This window comes from Acomys minous (genome assembly GCF_964271855.1).
Source record: "Acomys minous genome assembly, chromosome: 1".
In the NCBI taxonomy this organism is placed as follows: domain Eukaryota; kingdom Metazoa; phylum Chordata; class Mammalia; order Rodentia; family Muridae; genus Acomys; species Acomys minous.
The window spans coordinates 78273150-78286734 of record NC_140483.1 but is presented as its reverse complement, the minus strand read 5'-3'; the positions used below and the strand labels follow the sequence as shown (position 1 = coordinate 78286734).

Here is a 13585-nt window from a genome sequence, read left to right as displayed (position 1 = left end):
GGAGCTAGAGGTATGTAGAGTTCTATGAGCATAGAGCTAGAATGTTCTATACACAGAGTTCCAGGGTGACATAGACTATAATGTGGCAAACCTGATTTGGTATTTAATGAAACGGAGAGGGAAATATGTAACTTAATGTTATTATTCCCCTCTCTGCTTCATGGTCCTCTAGGATATGAGCAGGCAATTGTTTTATTCTCCCATTGCCTCAGAATATCCTGCTTTTGCTACCATGCTTTCTCTGTAGTGATGGGATTCAAAGGTACTAAGTCACAAGAAGAAAAAGGGTAACTAATGCACAGGTATTAACCAATCATGTATTCACTGTGAAAAGGCAGCATCAAGGGAGCATGAAAGAGCTAGCCATGTGTTTATTTTTTCCTGAAATTAAACTGTTGTGTTAGGTATTATCTTCATTGGTAGAGTGCTTTCCAAGCATGCACAAAAGCCCTGAGTTTGATGGCCAGCACCACGGGGGAGGGGCAAACATAGTGGCGTACACCTGTACTCCTGGCACTCCAGATGTGGAGGCATGATAATCAGAAGCTCAGGGTAATATCTGCATAGTGAATTCAAAGCAAATGTATGCTACATGATAACCTCCACATTAATAACAGATTAATCATTAAAAATGAAACTTCACTTTTATCATCATATCTATGGCAACTTTTCTTCTTCAGGCAACGTAAATTCTGTGATCACAGAGTAACCTCTGCTTATCTTGTATAGACCCAGTGCCTGGTACTTCCTCCATATGTATTCTATGCTCTAGACGTAACTCATCATTCTTAAGTGTATGTACTGGGATCCTTAATATCTTCTGATGTCATCTTCCATCTCTCAAAAAACAGTTTCTGCCCACCACACTTTCCAGGTCTAGTCTAAATATTCTGTTTTCAAATGTTATATCTCTCAAAAAAAAAACCTCTTCATTTATAGAAAAGTTGAGGATGGGTATTGTGAGGGTGTCTTTTTGGAGAAACAGAGACAAATATAGACTCAACAGATAGTACATGGTCTTCAAAGCAAATACTCATGGGTTTCTTTGGGTCATATTTCCCCTTAAAGCAGAGTGATCAAATGCACTGCAGCCCATTTCTTATCAAATGCCAATTAATTTTTAGTATCTCAGTTATAGTTTCTATTGTTGTGAAAAAAAAAAAACACCATGACCAAAAGAAACTTGAGATGGAAATCTTACAATTCTCAAGTGACACTCAGCGCAGGAACCTAGAAACAGGAACTGAAACAGGAGTCATGGAAGAAAATTGCAATTGGCTTGGTCCTCCATGTTTTCTCAGGTTTATTCTTTTTTTTTAAATTGACCTCAGAAATACCTACACATTGGTAGTCTAGGTCTTCCATCCATACCAGTCATTAAGAATATTATCCTCCAAAGACTATTTTTAATTGAAATTTCCACTTCTCCAATGTCTCTAGCTTTGTCAAAAAATATTGTCAGGATTTTGGCACACGGATTTCAAGGTAGCATGAAGATGGGTAGGGCCTTACCTGGTGTATTAAGCAAGCGAGATCTTCTGCAGTGGTATGCCACCTCCTGTTCACAGTGCTCTGAGCCATCAATCAGAGCTGCCAGCTGATCCATACTGCCACCATAATTTAAGGTCATGGCATAGGGCTTCTTAGGATTGGAACCCTGGACCCGAGTCAGCTCTGTGTTGTTGTGCTGAACAGTCATCCAAATTTTGTCCTCTGCACAGACAACAATACAAAACAAAAGAAGTTATAAGTAAAGCCTAAACACAATTACATAAATACTGATCCATTAAAAAGTACAATAAAGTCTCAACCTGAATGCTCTATATAGACAATGTGTTCAAATATTCTATTCTTTATAGACGGTCCAGACAATTTTGTTTCTCTTAGGGTTTTATCTCAGGTTAATATAGAGGCAAATAATCTCACAACTGTGCTTATGAATCCTTATTCCACAAGTTTCCTGCTATGTATTTAATGTCATTATTAATTTAAAATTGACAAACACAGTCTTCCTCCTTATCCATAGGAAGACCATTCAAAGACATTCTAAAAAATGTCTACACTTTCTGGTGTTCAACTTTTCACATAAAATAGCATAGCATTTGCAAATAACACACACTCACTTTATACTTTAGATCATCCCAATATTGCTTTCTATAGGTAATAAAAGATACATGCTATGTAAACAGCTTTTATACTTTATTGTGTAAGAAATTTTGACACAGACAAGCTGGCTATGCAACTTCAGTATAAACACAATGCCAGAGGTTATTTCCTAAAGACTTTTTTAAGTATCATAATGAAAACAACAGCTACAGCTAATAAACATCAGTAAAAATCATATCATTATCAAGGAAGAAACTATACTATGTAACATAATCATCTAGGAATTAAACATCTAGGACAATACAAAAATATTGGGCATGCTGGAGCATGCTTGTAATTCCAGTGTAGAGAGAAGTGGACTCCTGGGTATTGCTGAACAGACATCCGAGCCTACTTAGAGATTGTCAAGCCAATGAAAGTTTTTTTAAGGAACAAAAAGCAATTGGAAAGATGGCTCAACAGTTTAGAGAGTGCACATCTCTTGCAGGGAGGCAAAGTTTGGGTAATATACTCCATATTAGGTTTCCACATCCGTATGTGATTCTATCTTTGGGGAATCCAGTGCTCTCTTCTGGCTCCCTTTAATGCCCAGAAACCCCAACACAAATACACACTTTAAAAAAATTTCCAAATACAAATAAAAAGATGAATGACATCAGAGAAATGAAAACTGAGGCTGTCCTTCGGCCTTCAAATACATCCAAACATACATGCACGCACACAAGATTGTGAGAGCTATTATTGTTTGTCAATTTGACTCCATCTGGAATTAGCTAAATCCAAAGCAGCTGGGTATACATGAAAGGGATTTTCATAATTAAATCATTTGTAGCAGAAATACCTACCCTTTAAAGCAGATATTTTGAGGTAGGATAATCCACCTTTAATCTGGGCCACACCTTCTAGTGGCAGCCTATATAAGAGACATACAATAAGGAAGGTTCTGCTTCTAACCTGCTTGCCCTCACTCTTGATGGAAAGTGCATTCACTGCCATTAGAGTCCACTGACTCTGGATTGTGTCATTAACTGAAAAACACCCAAGACATACAGCTTCATGAACTACTGTATTCTTGGACTTTTTGTTGGTAGACAGTTATTGTTGAGATTACCTAGGCAACAGCCTGTAAGCCACTCTAATAAATAGTATATTTATATATAGTCAGTTCTGTTCTTCTAGAAAACAGTGACTAATACAAAAATCATATACATATACAGACAAAAGTTATCTGGAAATTTACATGCATAATGAATTCAAGGACATGAGGCTCTTTCAATAAGAACTAAAGGACAAAAGAGGAAGAATGCAATATGGGCAAGAAAGGAATTTGGTTTTAAAGGTATTGAGATCTGCATTTGAAATCCACTTTTGCTGGCATAAAACTTAAACTGGTCACTTCAGTGTTGTAATCAATTAAAGCATACAATAGTACAACCAGGGTGGCAGTGCCACTACACAGGCAGGCTTCAGGGCTGCTAATGTAGAATAGAAAACAATACCATTACTTTGCAGGACAGGCTGCAGAGATGATAGTTATAACAGTCTACCTCTCATCTATAAGACCTATGTTCAGTTCCCAGCACCAATGTCACATGGTGCATCAACACATATATTCCCAGTTGTAGGAGCTCCAATGCCCTTTCTTGCCACCACGGGAACTACACTCAGAAATGCATGTACCCACACACAGATACACAGGAATAAAAATTTAAATGAGCAAAGTTAAAGTTTAAAGGCACTGTGTGGAATATGATGGACACAATTGAGATAATTTGGCATGCAGTTTCATTCTGATTATCCTCACATATAAATTAAGGGAGTGACTGGGAAGACTTGGCAAGCATTTGTGGTCTAAGAATCTTCCACTTATAACTGTAACATTATTTCTCACAGATTCTAAGAGCAGAGAAAGAACTGAGCAGAGAATTCATGTGGTTTCTTCCCTCTTACAACACTATTAGTTTTACAAATAGGGAAACAAAGGGCCATAAAGAAAAGCATTTCTATTAGAGAACACTGACAGGGAAACATGCTAACATCCTGAAGGCAACAATTATTAGTAACTATAAATAGCAAGGCTGGAGTCATTGCTGTTTTTTCAGATAAAATAAAAATAGGAAGAGCTGACTACTTAGATGCCATATATTAATTATTCTCAACAATCCTTTCTGTGACCAGGAAAAAGCCATTTTTTCCCCCATACACTTCAGTTTCATCATACTAGAATAAGAAAGAAAGACACTGTCTGGTTTGGTTTTAATAATTTTCTAAGGATTTTCCAACTTGAGAATAGTTCTTATATCACCCAAAAGAATTATGCTCAGCAACAGTGAGTTACCCTAGGAATAGTTCAGCAAACCAACTAATTGATAATGATCATGTGCCCAGAGAAATACGTGCCTTGCAATTTTGAAGTAGATCTGTTCTTCTTTAAAGTCTAGTGAAGAAACTTATTCCACTGAATTTTAACTCCTAAAATAAAATAATGTTAACTCATATTGTTAAAGTTGATAAGCAAATATCCACCTGATTCCAAAAATGTTTTTAATGTCTATTTTAGTTATGGTTTCTATTACTTTGATGCAACATCATGACCAAAAAGCAAGCTGGGCTAAAAAGAATTTATTTGGCTTACTCTTTCCTATCACTGTCTATTATCAAGGGAAGCAAGTACAGGAACTCAAACAGGGTAAGAATCTGGAGGCAAGAACTTATTCAGAGCCCATGGACAGATGCTGCTTGGTGACTTGTTCCCCATGTAATACTCAGCTTGCTTTCTTCTAGAACCTAGGACCACCAGAACAGGTATTGAACCACCAATACTTGGCTGGACTCTCTGTAACAATCCCTAATGAAGAAAATGTCCTACCACTTTCTTATAATTTAGTCGTAGGAGAAACCCTCCTCTTTGATTACTCTAGCTTGTATCAAGTTGACATGAAACTAGCCAGTACGATGTCAATGTAGACAAATGTGATAAAATTAGCAGTTATTATTCCATAATGAGATGCTATAGAACAAGAAATAAAAATGGACATCCTTGAAATGATCTGACCGTCTATAAGAAGGTTTATGTTTATTTCTGAGGAATATTGACAGAGATATGCTACTGTCCCTATGCTAGAATATCTTTTTGACTTTATGTATTATTTTTTTTACCAGTTTTACAGGTCCAATTATACATGAAAGAATAAAGATGAAGAGAGAGATAATTCCTTAAAAACTATAGCAAATCAGCTAGCTCACTTCCCAAGCTCTATTGACTTATCCTTTCTCACTACCATTTATCTATCATATATCTAGCAATGTTCTATAATCTATTATCTTGTAATTTTCTATGATCTATCTAACTACTACCTATCTATCTATCATCAATCACATATATATATATATATATATATATATATATATATATATATATCATCTATCTAACTATATACATACATACATACATACATACATACATACATACACATCATCCATCAAAAGTCAACTTGTCTCCATTCTCTGTGTATGTAACCTGGTTTTAAACATAGTTCATATATCATCACTCAATTATTGGTTTGATATTTTTCCTGTATAAATGTAGATTTCAAATGTGTATATTTATCTATGTGATTCTTCATTAGTTTAATCACTTTAGTGCAATCATATTCTGTCTTTGGTGAGATGGAAACATAATCTGTATCAGAGTTTAGTTTCATTTTAAGTATGCTGATGTTGCCCATCCTGCCTCTGGATCCTGAATGTAAAGTAATTTTTAATTTTTAAAAATTGATCTAAGGTTTAATTCTCAGAAAATCTTACAAAATAAGTAAAATATAGTTGATAGAAATACATTTAGAATAACAAAATATTCAAATATTGGAGAGATAAATGTTCAAATATTTAAATATATTTCTCTCCACTCTCTCAGTGGAAGTAGATTTTTATTCTTCTAGAACAACTCATATTATTTAATCTTCACATTTAAAATACTTAAAATTTTAAATGTATTCCTGTTGGTTGGGTTTTGATGTATTCTTTATCTCTGCTAGCACATTTTTCAATGGAAAATAGCATAATCATGTACCACCAATATTCTCCATTATTCCAATGGCAAATGTCCCCAAATAGTCAAAGCAAAGTCAAAGTTTGTTCTTCTTCATTAAACATCTAGGAATTTGGTACCAATTTACCAAATTAAAACATAAACAAAACCTAACTTTTCTGACTTAACTAGATTGCAAAAGCTCTAGTGATACTATAGTTTCTTCAGTTTTATTCTTCCAAAGTTTAAAAGATCTTTTTGCAAGGCTTCAGTTGTTTAGTGTTAACAGATCATCTGAAAATAGCAATTCAGGGGTATTCAGATCTAATACACACAAGCTTTAGTCACACCATCATTATATCACAATGGTTATCACAGAGGGAGTGGTCTGAAACATGATTAAAACTTGATTTATAGCCAGGTAATCTTAGAATCAACATACCTTCTCAGGATTTTAGGCATCACATTCAGAAATGTCTGTTTAGCTGATCATCTTGTGAAAAACTATTAAGTTAGTGCATCAAACCTCATGTCAAAATGAATAAACACTATGTGCACAGTAGAGCCTGATGAGGATGATTTCACATGGGAGTACATTTAATCCTTTCTGTTGCTAGTCAAGTAAAATCTTATGCCAAGCCAAAAAAAAAAAATGTTTTATTTTAAGGAACATTAGACTTGAAGTGAGAAAAAAAGGATTTTTATATGACTGCTTCTATTTCAAAAAAATATATATAAATATTTAGAGGAAAACACCATGTCTTGAACTATATTACTTATGCTATATTTGGAGTAGTAATCTATACTGTATATCTCATAAGTAAAATATACATTATTTATCTAGTTTTATCCTGATAATGAATGTATTTGTTGGTTATAATAAGACTATCTATTCTAGAAAATAACTTGTATGCTCCTTTGATACTTTAAGAAGAGCTCATCTCTTAAAGAAGAGATCCTGGGTTTCTACACCATTTCCTTAATTCCATTAGTTAATGATGATGTATATTTTTGTGGATTGCTTCACGTTGTTTGTATATATACAATTTTTGTACTAGATAATGAATATACTCATAAAAGCATGCTGGCAATTCTTTTAATTCCACTTCATAATATGGCATATTATATATTTAAGGCTAGGGCTTATATATAAACTTTGATATATTTATCATTTCCTATCTAGGAAATTACACAAAAACAAGAATCTTAAAGTAAATATTTATCTATACTTCCTGTGGAACAGCAATCTTGAAAATGTTTAATAGAGGTTCTAACTTGATATCACATATTGGCTTAAATCTTGTCCCAATGTTTAACTATGGAAGAATGGTCTTCAAGGTTTGGCTGACTTCTAGCCAAAAATTTCAATTGTTTATATAAGTAATGTCCTCTTCTGGGCTGTGCAACATAGATTTTGGCAGAGAGTTAGCAGAGAAAGAAGCTAGGGGAGAAAGAAAGGAAGGGCTAGTGGAGAGAAAGAAGTGGGAGGGAAGGGCAAATGAACATTGAAGGCAATTTACACTTACTCCTATGCTGGCTGCTCCTGTTCCATTGTCTTGATGTTTAAAGATGTAGGTACTACTCCACTAAGGCTAGGACAGTAGAAGAAGTGTCACATTTTAGAGTTAGAAATCAGCTTGGAGTGCTCCCACAGGCTCAACAGGATTTCCCACACCATCAGGGGAGGTTGGCCATGCCCTGCAGTGTCTAATCAATGACCTAAAGGCGATTACAGTTCTGAGGATCTGTGAGCGGTCCGGCTACAGGGTCGCAGAAAGTGCAGGCAGCTTGGAGGTGGCTGCAGTCTGAAACAGACATGTCTCTGGGCCGCCACTACTCACTTTGCACTCTCCAACAGACAGAACCTAACTGGATCAGCTCCCACAAGCCCGGCAGGATCACCCATGCTATCGGGAGAGGTTGGCCACCCCTGTGGTGTCTAATCACTGACCTAAAGGCGACTACAGCTCCAAGGATCTGTGAGTGGTACCAGCTACAGGATCACAGAGAGTGCAGGCAGCTTGGAGCTGGCTATGATCTGAAATGGTCTTGTCTCTGGGCCGCCAAGTACTTACCCTACACTCTTGAACAAACAAATCCTAACTGGATCAGCTCCCACTGACCCGGCAGGATCTCCCATGCTCTCAGGAGAGGCTGGACACTTCTGCAGTGTTTAGAGGCAGAGCTAAAAGCCCAGAAGATCTGATCCAGCTGGGGTCTTGACTACAAAGTGACAGGAAGAACTGGCAGCTGGGACCACCCTACCCAACCAGAGTGCTTGCGTGTTGACCTTGTTCTAGGTCCCAAAACAGCAAATCTGAATTACAGCAGTAAGGAGAAAGGATCCAGAAAGAAACCTACTTTGGCTTACTCAGTCTGGAGCATAAGGTGTATAGCAAAAGCTCCAGGAGTGGAAACAAGATCACCTGCCTGTTCCAGAGAAATACTCCCTGATCCACACAGGAAAGGGCATCTGACCTGTAATCATTCACTAAATCTCCACTCTCAACCAGTGAAAGACACCAGAAGCTACCTCCCAACATCAGAGACACCAAAATGACAAGAGAAAAGCAAAAGAATGCAAACAAAAACCAAAACAGTTTGGCATCTACAGATCCCAGCAATCCCAATGAAGCCATTTGGAGAACCTAAAAACAATCAAAATTCAAGAAAATGACCTCAAGTCCTTAGTAAGGAAGATAATAATGGAAGAAATGAATAAAATATGTAAACAACTGCAGGAGGATGCAAATAAGAAGGTTGAAGACATAAAAGAGTCATATAAAGAGGCATGGAAGAATTAGAGAAAATACAAACAACCAGATGAAGGAAATCATTAAAACAGTTCAAGATCTGAAGATAAAAATGGAAGCTATGATAAAGGAACACACAGAAGAAAAACTTGATCGAGAATCATCAGAAAAAAAAAAAAACAGGCATCACAGAGGTGTCCTTATCTAACAGAATCCAAGATATGGAGGAATGAATATCGAGACTTGAAGTCACAATCGTAGAACCTGAAACAACAAGCAAAGAAAATGCTAAATCTGAAAAGTTCCTGGCACAGAACATCTAAGAAATAAAAAACACCATGAAAAGACAAAATTTGAGAATAATAGGTATTGAGGAAAGAGAGGACATCAGATTCCACAGCCAAGAAAATATCTTTAACAAAATCATAGAAGAAAAATTCCCCAAGTGGAAGAAAGAGATGCATATGAGCATACAAGAGGCCTACAGAACACCAAATAGAATAGACAAGAAAAGAAAATCTTCCCACCACATAATAATAAAAACACAAAATATACAGAACAAGGAAAAATATTAAAAGTGGCAAGAGAAAAAGGTCGAGTAACATACGATGGCAAACCTATCAGAACTACACCCGATTTCTCAGCAGTGACCATGAAAGTCAGAATGGCAAGGACAGAGGTCTTGCAAACCCTAAGAGAACACAGATGCCAGGTCAAACTACTATACCAAGCGAAATTATCAATAACCATTGACAGAGAAAACAAGATATTCCATGACAAAAAAATAAATTCAAACACTATCTATCCTCAACTCCGGCTTTATAGAAGTTATTAGAAGGAAAACTTTACCCCAAAGGGTGAAATTACAACCAAAACTACATAGGAAATAGGTAGCTACACCATTGCAAAATCAAAACCTCACAAACTTTCAACTGTAACAAACAGCAAAACTGAAGGGACTTAACAGTAACTGGTCATTAGTATCTCAATATCAATGGTCTCAGTTCCCCAATAAAAGGACACAGAAGAACTGATTGGATGCATAAACATGACCCAACATTCTTCTGCATTCAAGAAACATGTCTCACCCACAAGGACAGACATTACCTCAGAGTAAAAGGTTGGGAAAAATATTCCAAGCAAATGGTCACAAGAAGCAAGCTGGTATAGCTATTATAATATCTAATAAAATAGACTTTTGATCAAAATTAATCAAAAGGGATGAGAAAGGACACTTCATACTCATCAAAGGTAAAGTCAACTAAGAATACATCACAATTTTGAACATCTATGCTCCTAATACAAGGGCACCCACAATGTAAAAGAACTATTAATAAAGCTTGAAAAACTCACCGATCCCTACACATTAATAGTGGGAGATTTTAGCACCCTAATTTCACTGAAGGTTGTGTCTTTGAATCAGAAACTAAGCTGGAAAATAACTTCATTAACCAATGTCATGAATCAAATGGGTCTAACAGATATCTACAGAACTTTTCACCCAAATAAAAAGGATTATACCTTCTTCTCAGCACCCCATGGAATGTTCTCTAAAATTGATCACATAATAGGTTATGAAGCAAGCCTCAACAGATACAAGAAGATTGAAACAATACCTTGTATCCTATCAGAACACCATGGTCGAAGGCTGGAATTCAACAACAACAGAAATAACAAAGCATACACACACACATGGAAACTAAACAACTCTCTATTTAATGATACCTGGGTAAAGGAAGAAATAAAGTACTTCCTGAAATTCAATAAAAATGAAGGAACAAAATACCCACATTTGTGGGACACAATGAAGGCGGTGCTAAGAGGAAAATTCATAGCACTAAGTACCTTTAGAAAGAAAATGGAAACATCCCACATAAACAATTTAATGACACATCTGGGAGCCTTAAGGGAAAAAAAGAAGCAGAAAAACCCAAGAGGAGTAGATGTCTGGAAAGAATCAAACTTAGGGCTGAAATCAATAAGTTAGAAACAAAGAGAACAGTTCAAAGAATCAACAAAACCAGGAGTTGGTTCTTTGAGAAAATCAACAAGATAGACAAACTGTTACGCAAACTAACTAAAACACAGAGAAACATTATCCAAATCAAAGAAAATTAGAAATGAAAAGGGAGATATAACAACAGACATGGAAGAAATACAAAGAATCATGAGATCCTACTTCAAAGGTATTTATACCACGAAATTTGAAAATCTAAGGGAAGTGGACAATTTTCTCGACTGATTCCATTTGCCAAAATTGAATCAAGATCAGATAAACAAATTAAATAGCCTTATTTTGCCTATAGAAATAGAAGCAACCACTGAGAGTCTCCCAACCAAAAATAAATAAATAAATAAAATTGAAGGGCCTTATTGCTTCAGCTCAGAATTCTACCAGACCTTCAAAGAGGAGCTAATACTGATACTTTTCAAGCTATTCCTAAAAATAGAAATGGATGGAACATTATCAAATTCATTCTATGAGGCCATAGTCACACTGACACCTAAACCACAAAAAGACCCAACAAAAAAAGAGAATTTCAGACCAAATTCTCTTAATAACATTGATGCAAAAAACTCAATAAAATACTCACAAAACGAATACAAGAACATATCAAAGACATCATTCATCATGACCAGGTAGGCCTCATTCCAGGCATGCAGGGATGGTTTGACATATGGAAATCTATCAGTGTAATCCACCATATAAACAAACTGAAAGAGAAAAACCACATGATCATCTCTTGAGAAGCAGAGAAAGAATTTGATAAAATCCAACACCCAATCATGTTTAAATGTTTGGAGAGATAGGGAATACAAGGCACATACCTAAACATAATAAAGGCTATATACAGCAAGCCTATAGCCAACATCAAACTAAATGGAGATATACCCAAGGAAATCCCTCTAAAATTGGGGACCAGACAAGGCTGCCCACTTTCTCCATACCTCTTCAATATAGTTCTTGAAGTTATAGCCAGAGCAATAAGACAACAAAAGGAGATGAAGTGGATCCAAATGGGAAAGGAAGAAACCAAACTATCCCTATTTGCAGATGATATGATATTGTATATAAGTGACCCCCAACATTCCACCAGAGAACCCCTACACCTGATAAACACCTTCAACAAATTGGCTGGATACAAAATTAACTCAAAAAAGACAGCTGCTTTAATATAGAGGAAGAAATTAGGAACACTATACCCTTCGCGATAGCCACAATCAATATAAAATATCTAGGAGTAAAATTAACAAAGCAAGCGAAAGACTTACTTGAAAAAGCTTTAAATCTGTGAAGAAAGAGATTGAAGATGACATCAGAAGATGGAGGGATCTACCTTGTTCATGGATCTGGAGAATTAACATAGTAAAAATGGCCATCTTACCAAAAGCAATGTACAGATTCAATGCAATCCCTATAAAAAATACCTACAAAATATTTTGAAGACATTGAAAGATCAATTCTCAACTTCACATGGAGATACAAAAAGCTCAGAATAGCAAAAACAATCCTACCCAATAAGAGATCCTCCGGAGGACTCTCCATACCTGATCTCAAACTGTATTATAGAGCAACAATAATTAAAACAGCATGGTACTGGCACAGCAATAGGCCGGTGGATTAATGGAATCAAATTGAAGACCGAGAGATGAAACCACACACATTTGGTCACTTGATTTTTGAAAAAGAAGCCAAATATATTCAATGGAAAAAGGATAGCATCTTCAACAAATGGTGCTGGTCTAACTGGATGTCTACATGTAGAAAAATGCAATTAGATCCATATTTATCACCATGTACAAATCTCAAGTCCAAGTGGAATAAACACCTCAACATAAAAACAGAGACATTAAATTGGTTAGAAGAAAAACTGGAACACATTGGTACAGGAAAAAACTTCCAGAAGAGAACACCAAGAGCTCAGGCCTTAAGGTCAACAATTAATAAATGGGACTTTATGAGGCTGAGAAGCTTCTGTAAGGCAGGAGACACTGTCAACAGAACAAAGCAACAGGCTACAGACTGGGAAAAGATCTTCACCAACCCTTCATCTGACAAAGGTCTAATATCCAAAATATATAAAGAACTCAAGAAATTAAACATCACCAAACCAAATAACCCAATAGAGAAATGTTGCTCAGAACTAATCAGAGAATTCTCAACAGAGGAATATCAAATGGCTGAGAAACACTTAAAGAAATGCTCGACCTCCTTAGTCATCGGAGAAATGCAAATCAAAATGACAATGAGATTCCATCTTACACCCATCAGAATGGCTAAGATCAACAACTCAACTGACACCACATGCTGGCGAGGATGTGGAGAAAGAGAAACATTCCTTCATTGCTGGTGGGAATGCAAACTAGTACAACCACTTTGGAAATCTATCTGGCGCTTTCTCAGATAAATGGGAATAGGGCTTCCTCAAGACCCAGCTATTCCACTCCTTGGAATATAGCCAGAAGACGCTCTAGCACCCAACAAGGACATATGCTCAACCATGTTCATAGCTGCCTTATTCATAATAGCCAGAACATGGAAACAGCCTAAGTGTCCTTCAGTAGAAGAATGGACAAAGAAACTGTGGTACATTTACACTATGAAATATTACTAAATATTATTAAAAACAAGGAATTCTTGAAATTTGTGGACAAATGGATTGAACTAGAAATTATCATAATGATTGAGTTCACC

The 13585-nt window shown here is 36.1% G+C and overlaps 1 protein-coding gene across 4 annotated transcripts in view; it reads right to left on the bottom strand.

Annotated features, from left to right (window-relative positions):
* LOC311591254 (contactin-associated protein like 5-1-like) overlaps positions 1–13585 on the bottom strand; it is an 869459-nt gene that overhangs the window by 286209 nt on the left and 569665 nt on the right. For all 4 annotated transcript variants that reach the window (XM_084770689.1, XM_084770692.1, XM_084770691.1 and 1 more), the window contains one exon: positions 1513–1713. In XM_084770689.1, coding sequence (XP_084626815.1) covers positions 1513–1713 — 201 coding nt within the window. The remainder of the gene's footprint in view (positions 1–1512; positions 1714–13585) is intronic.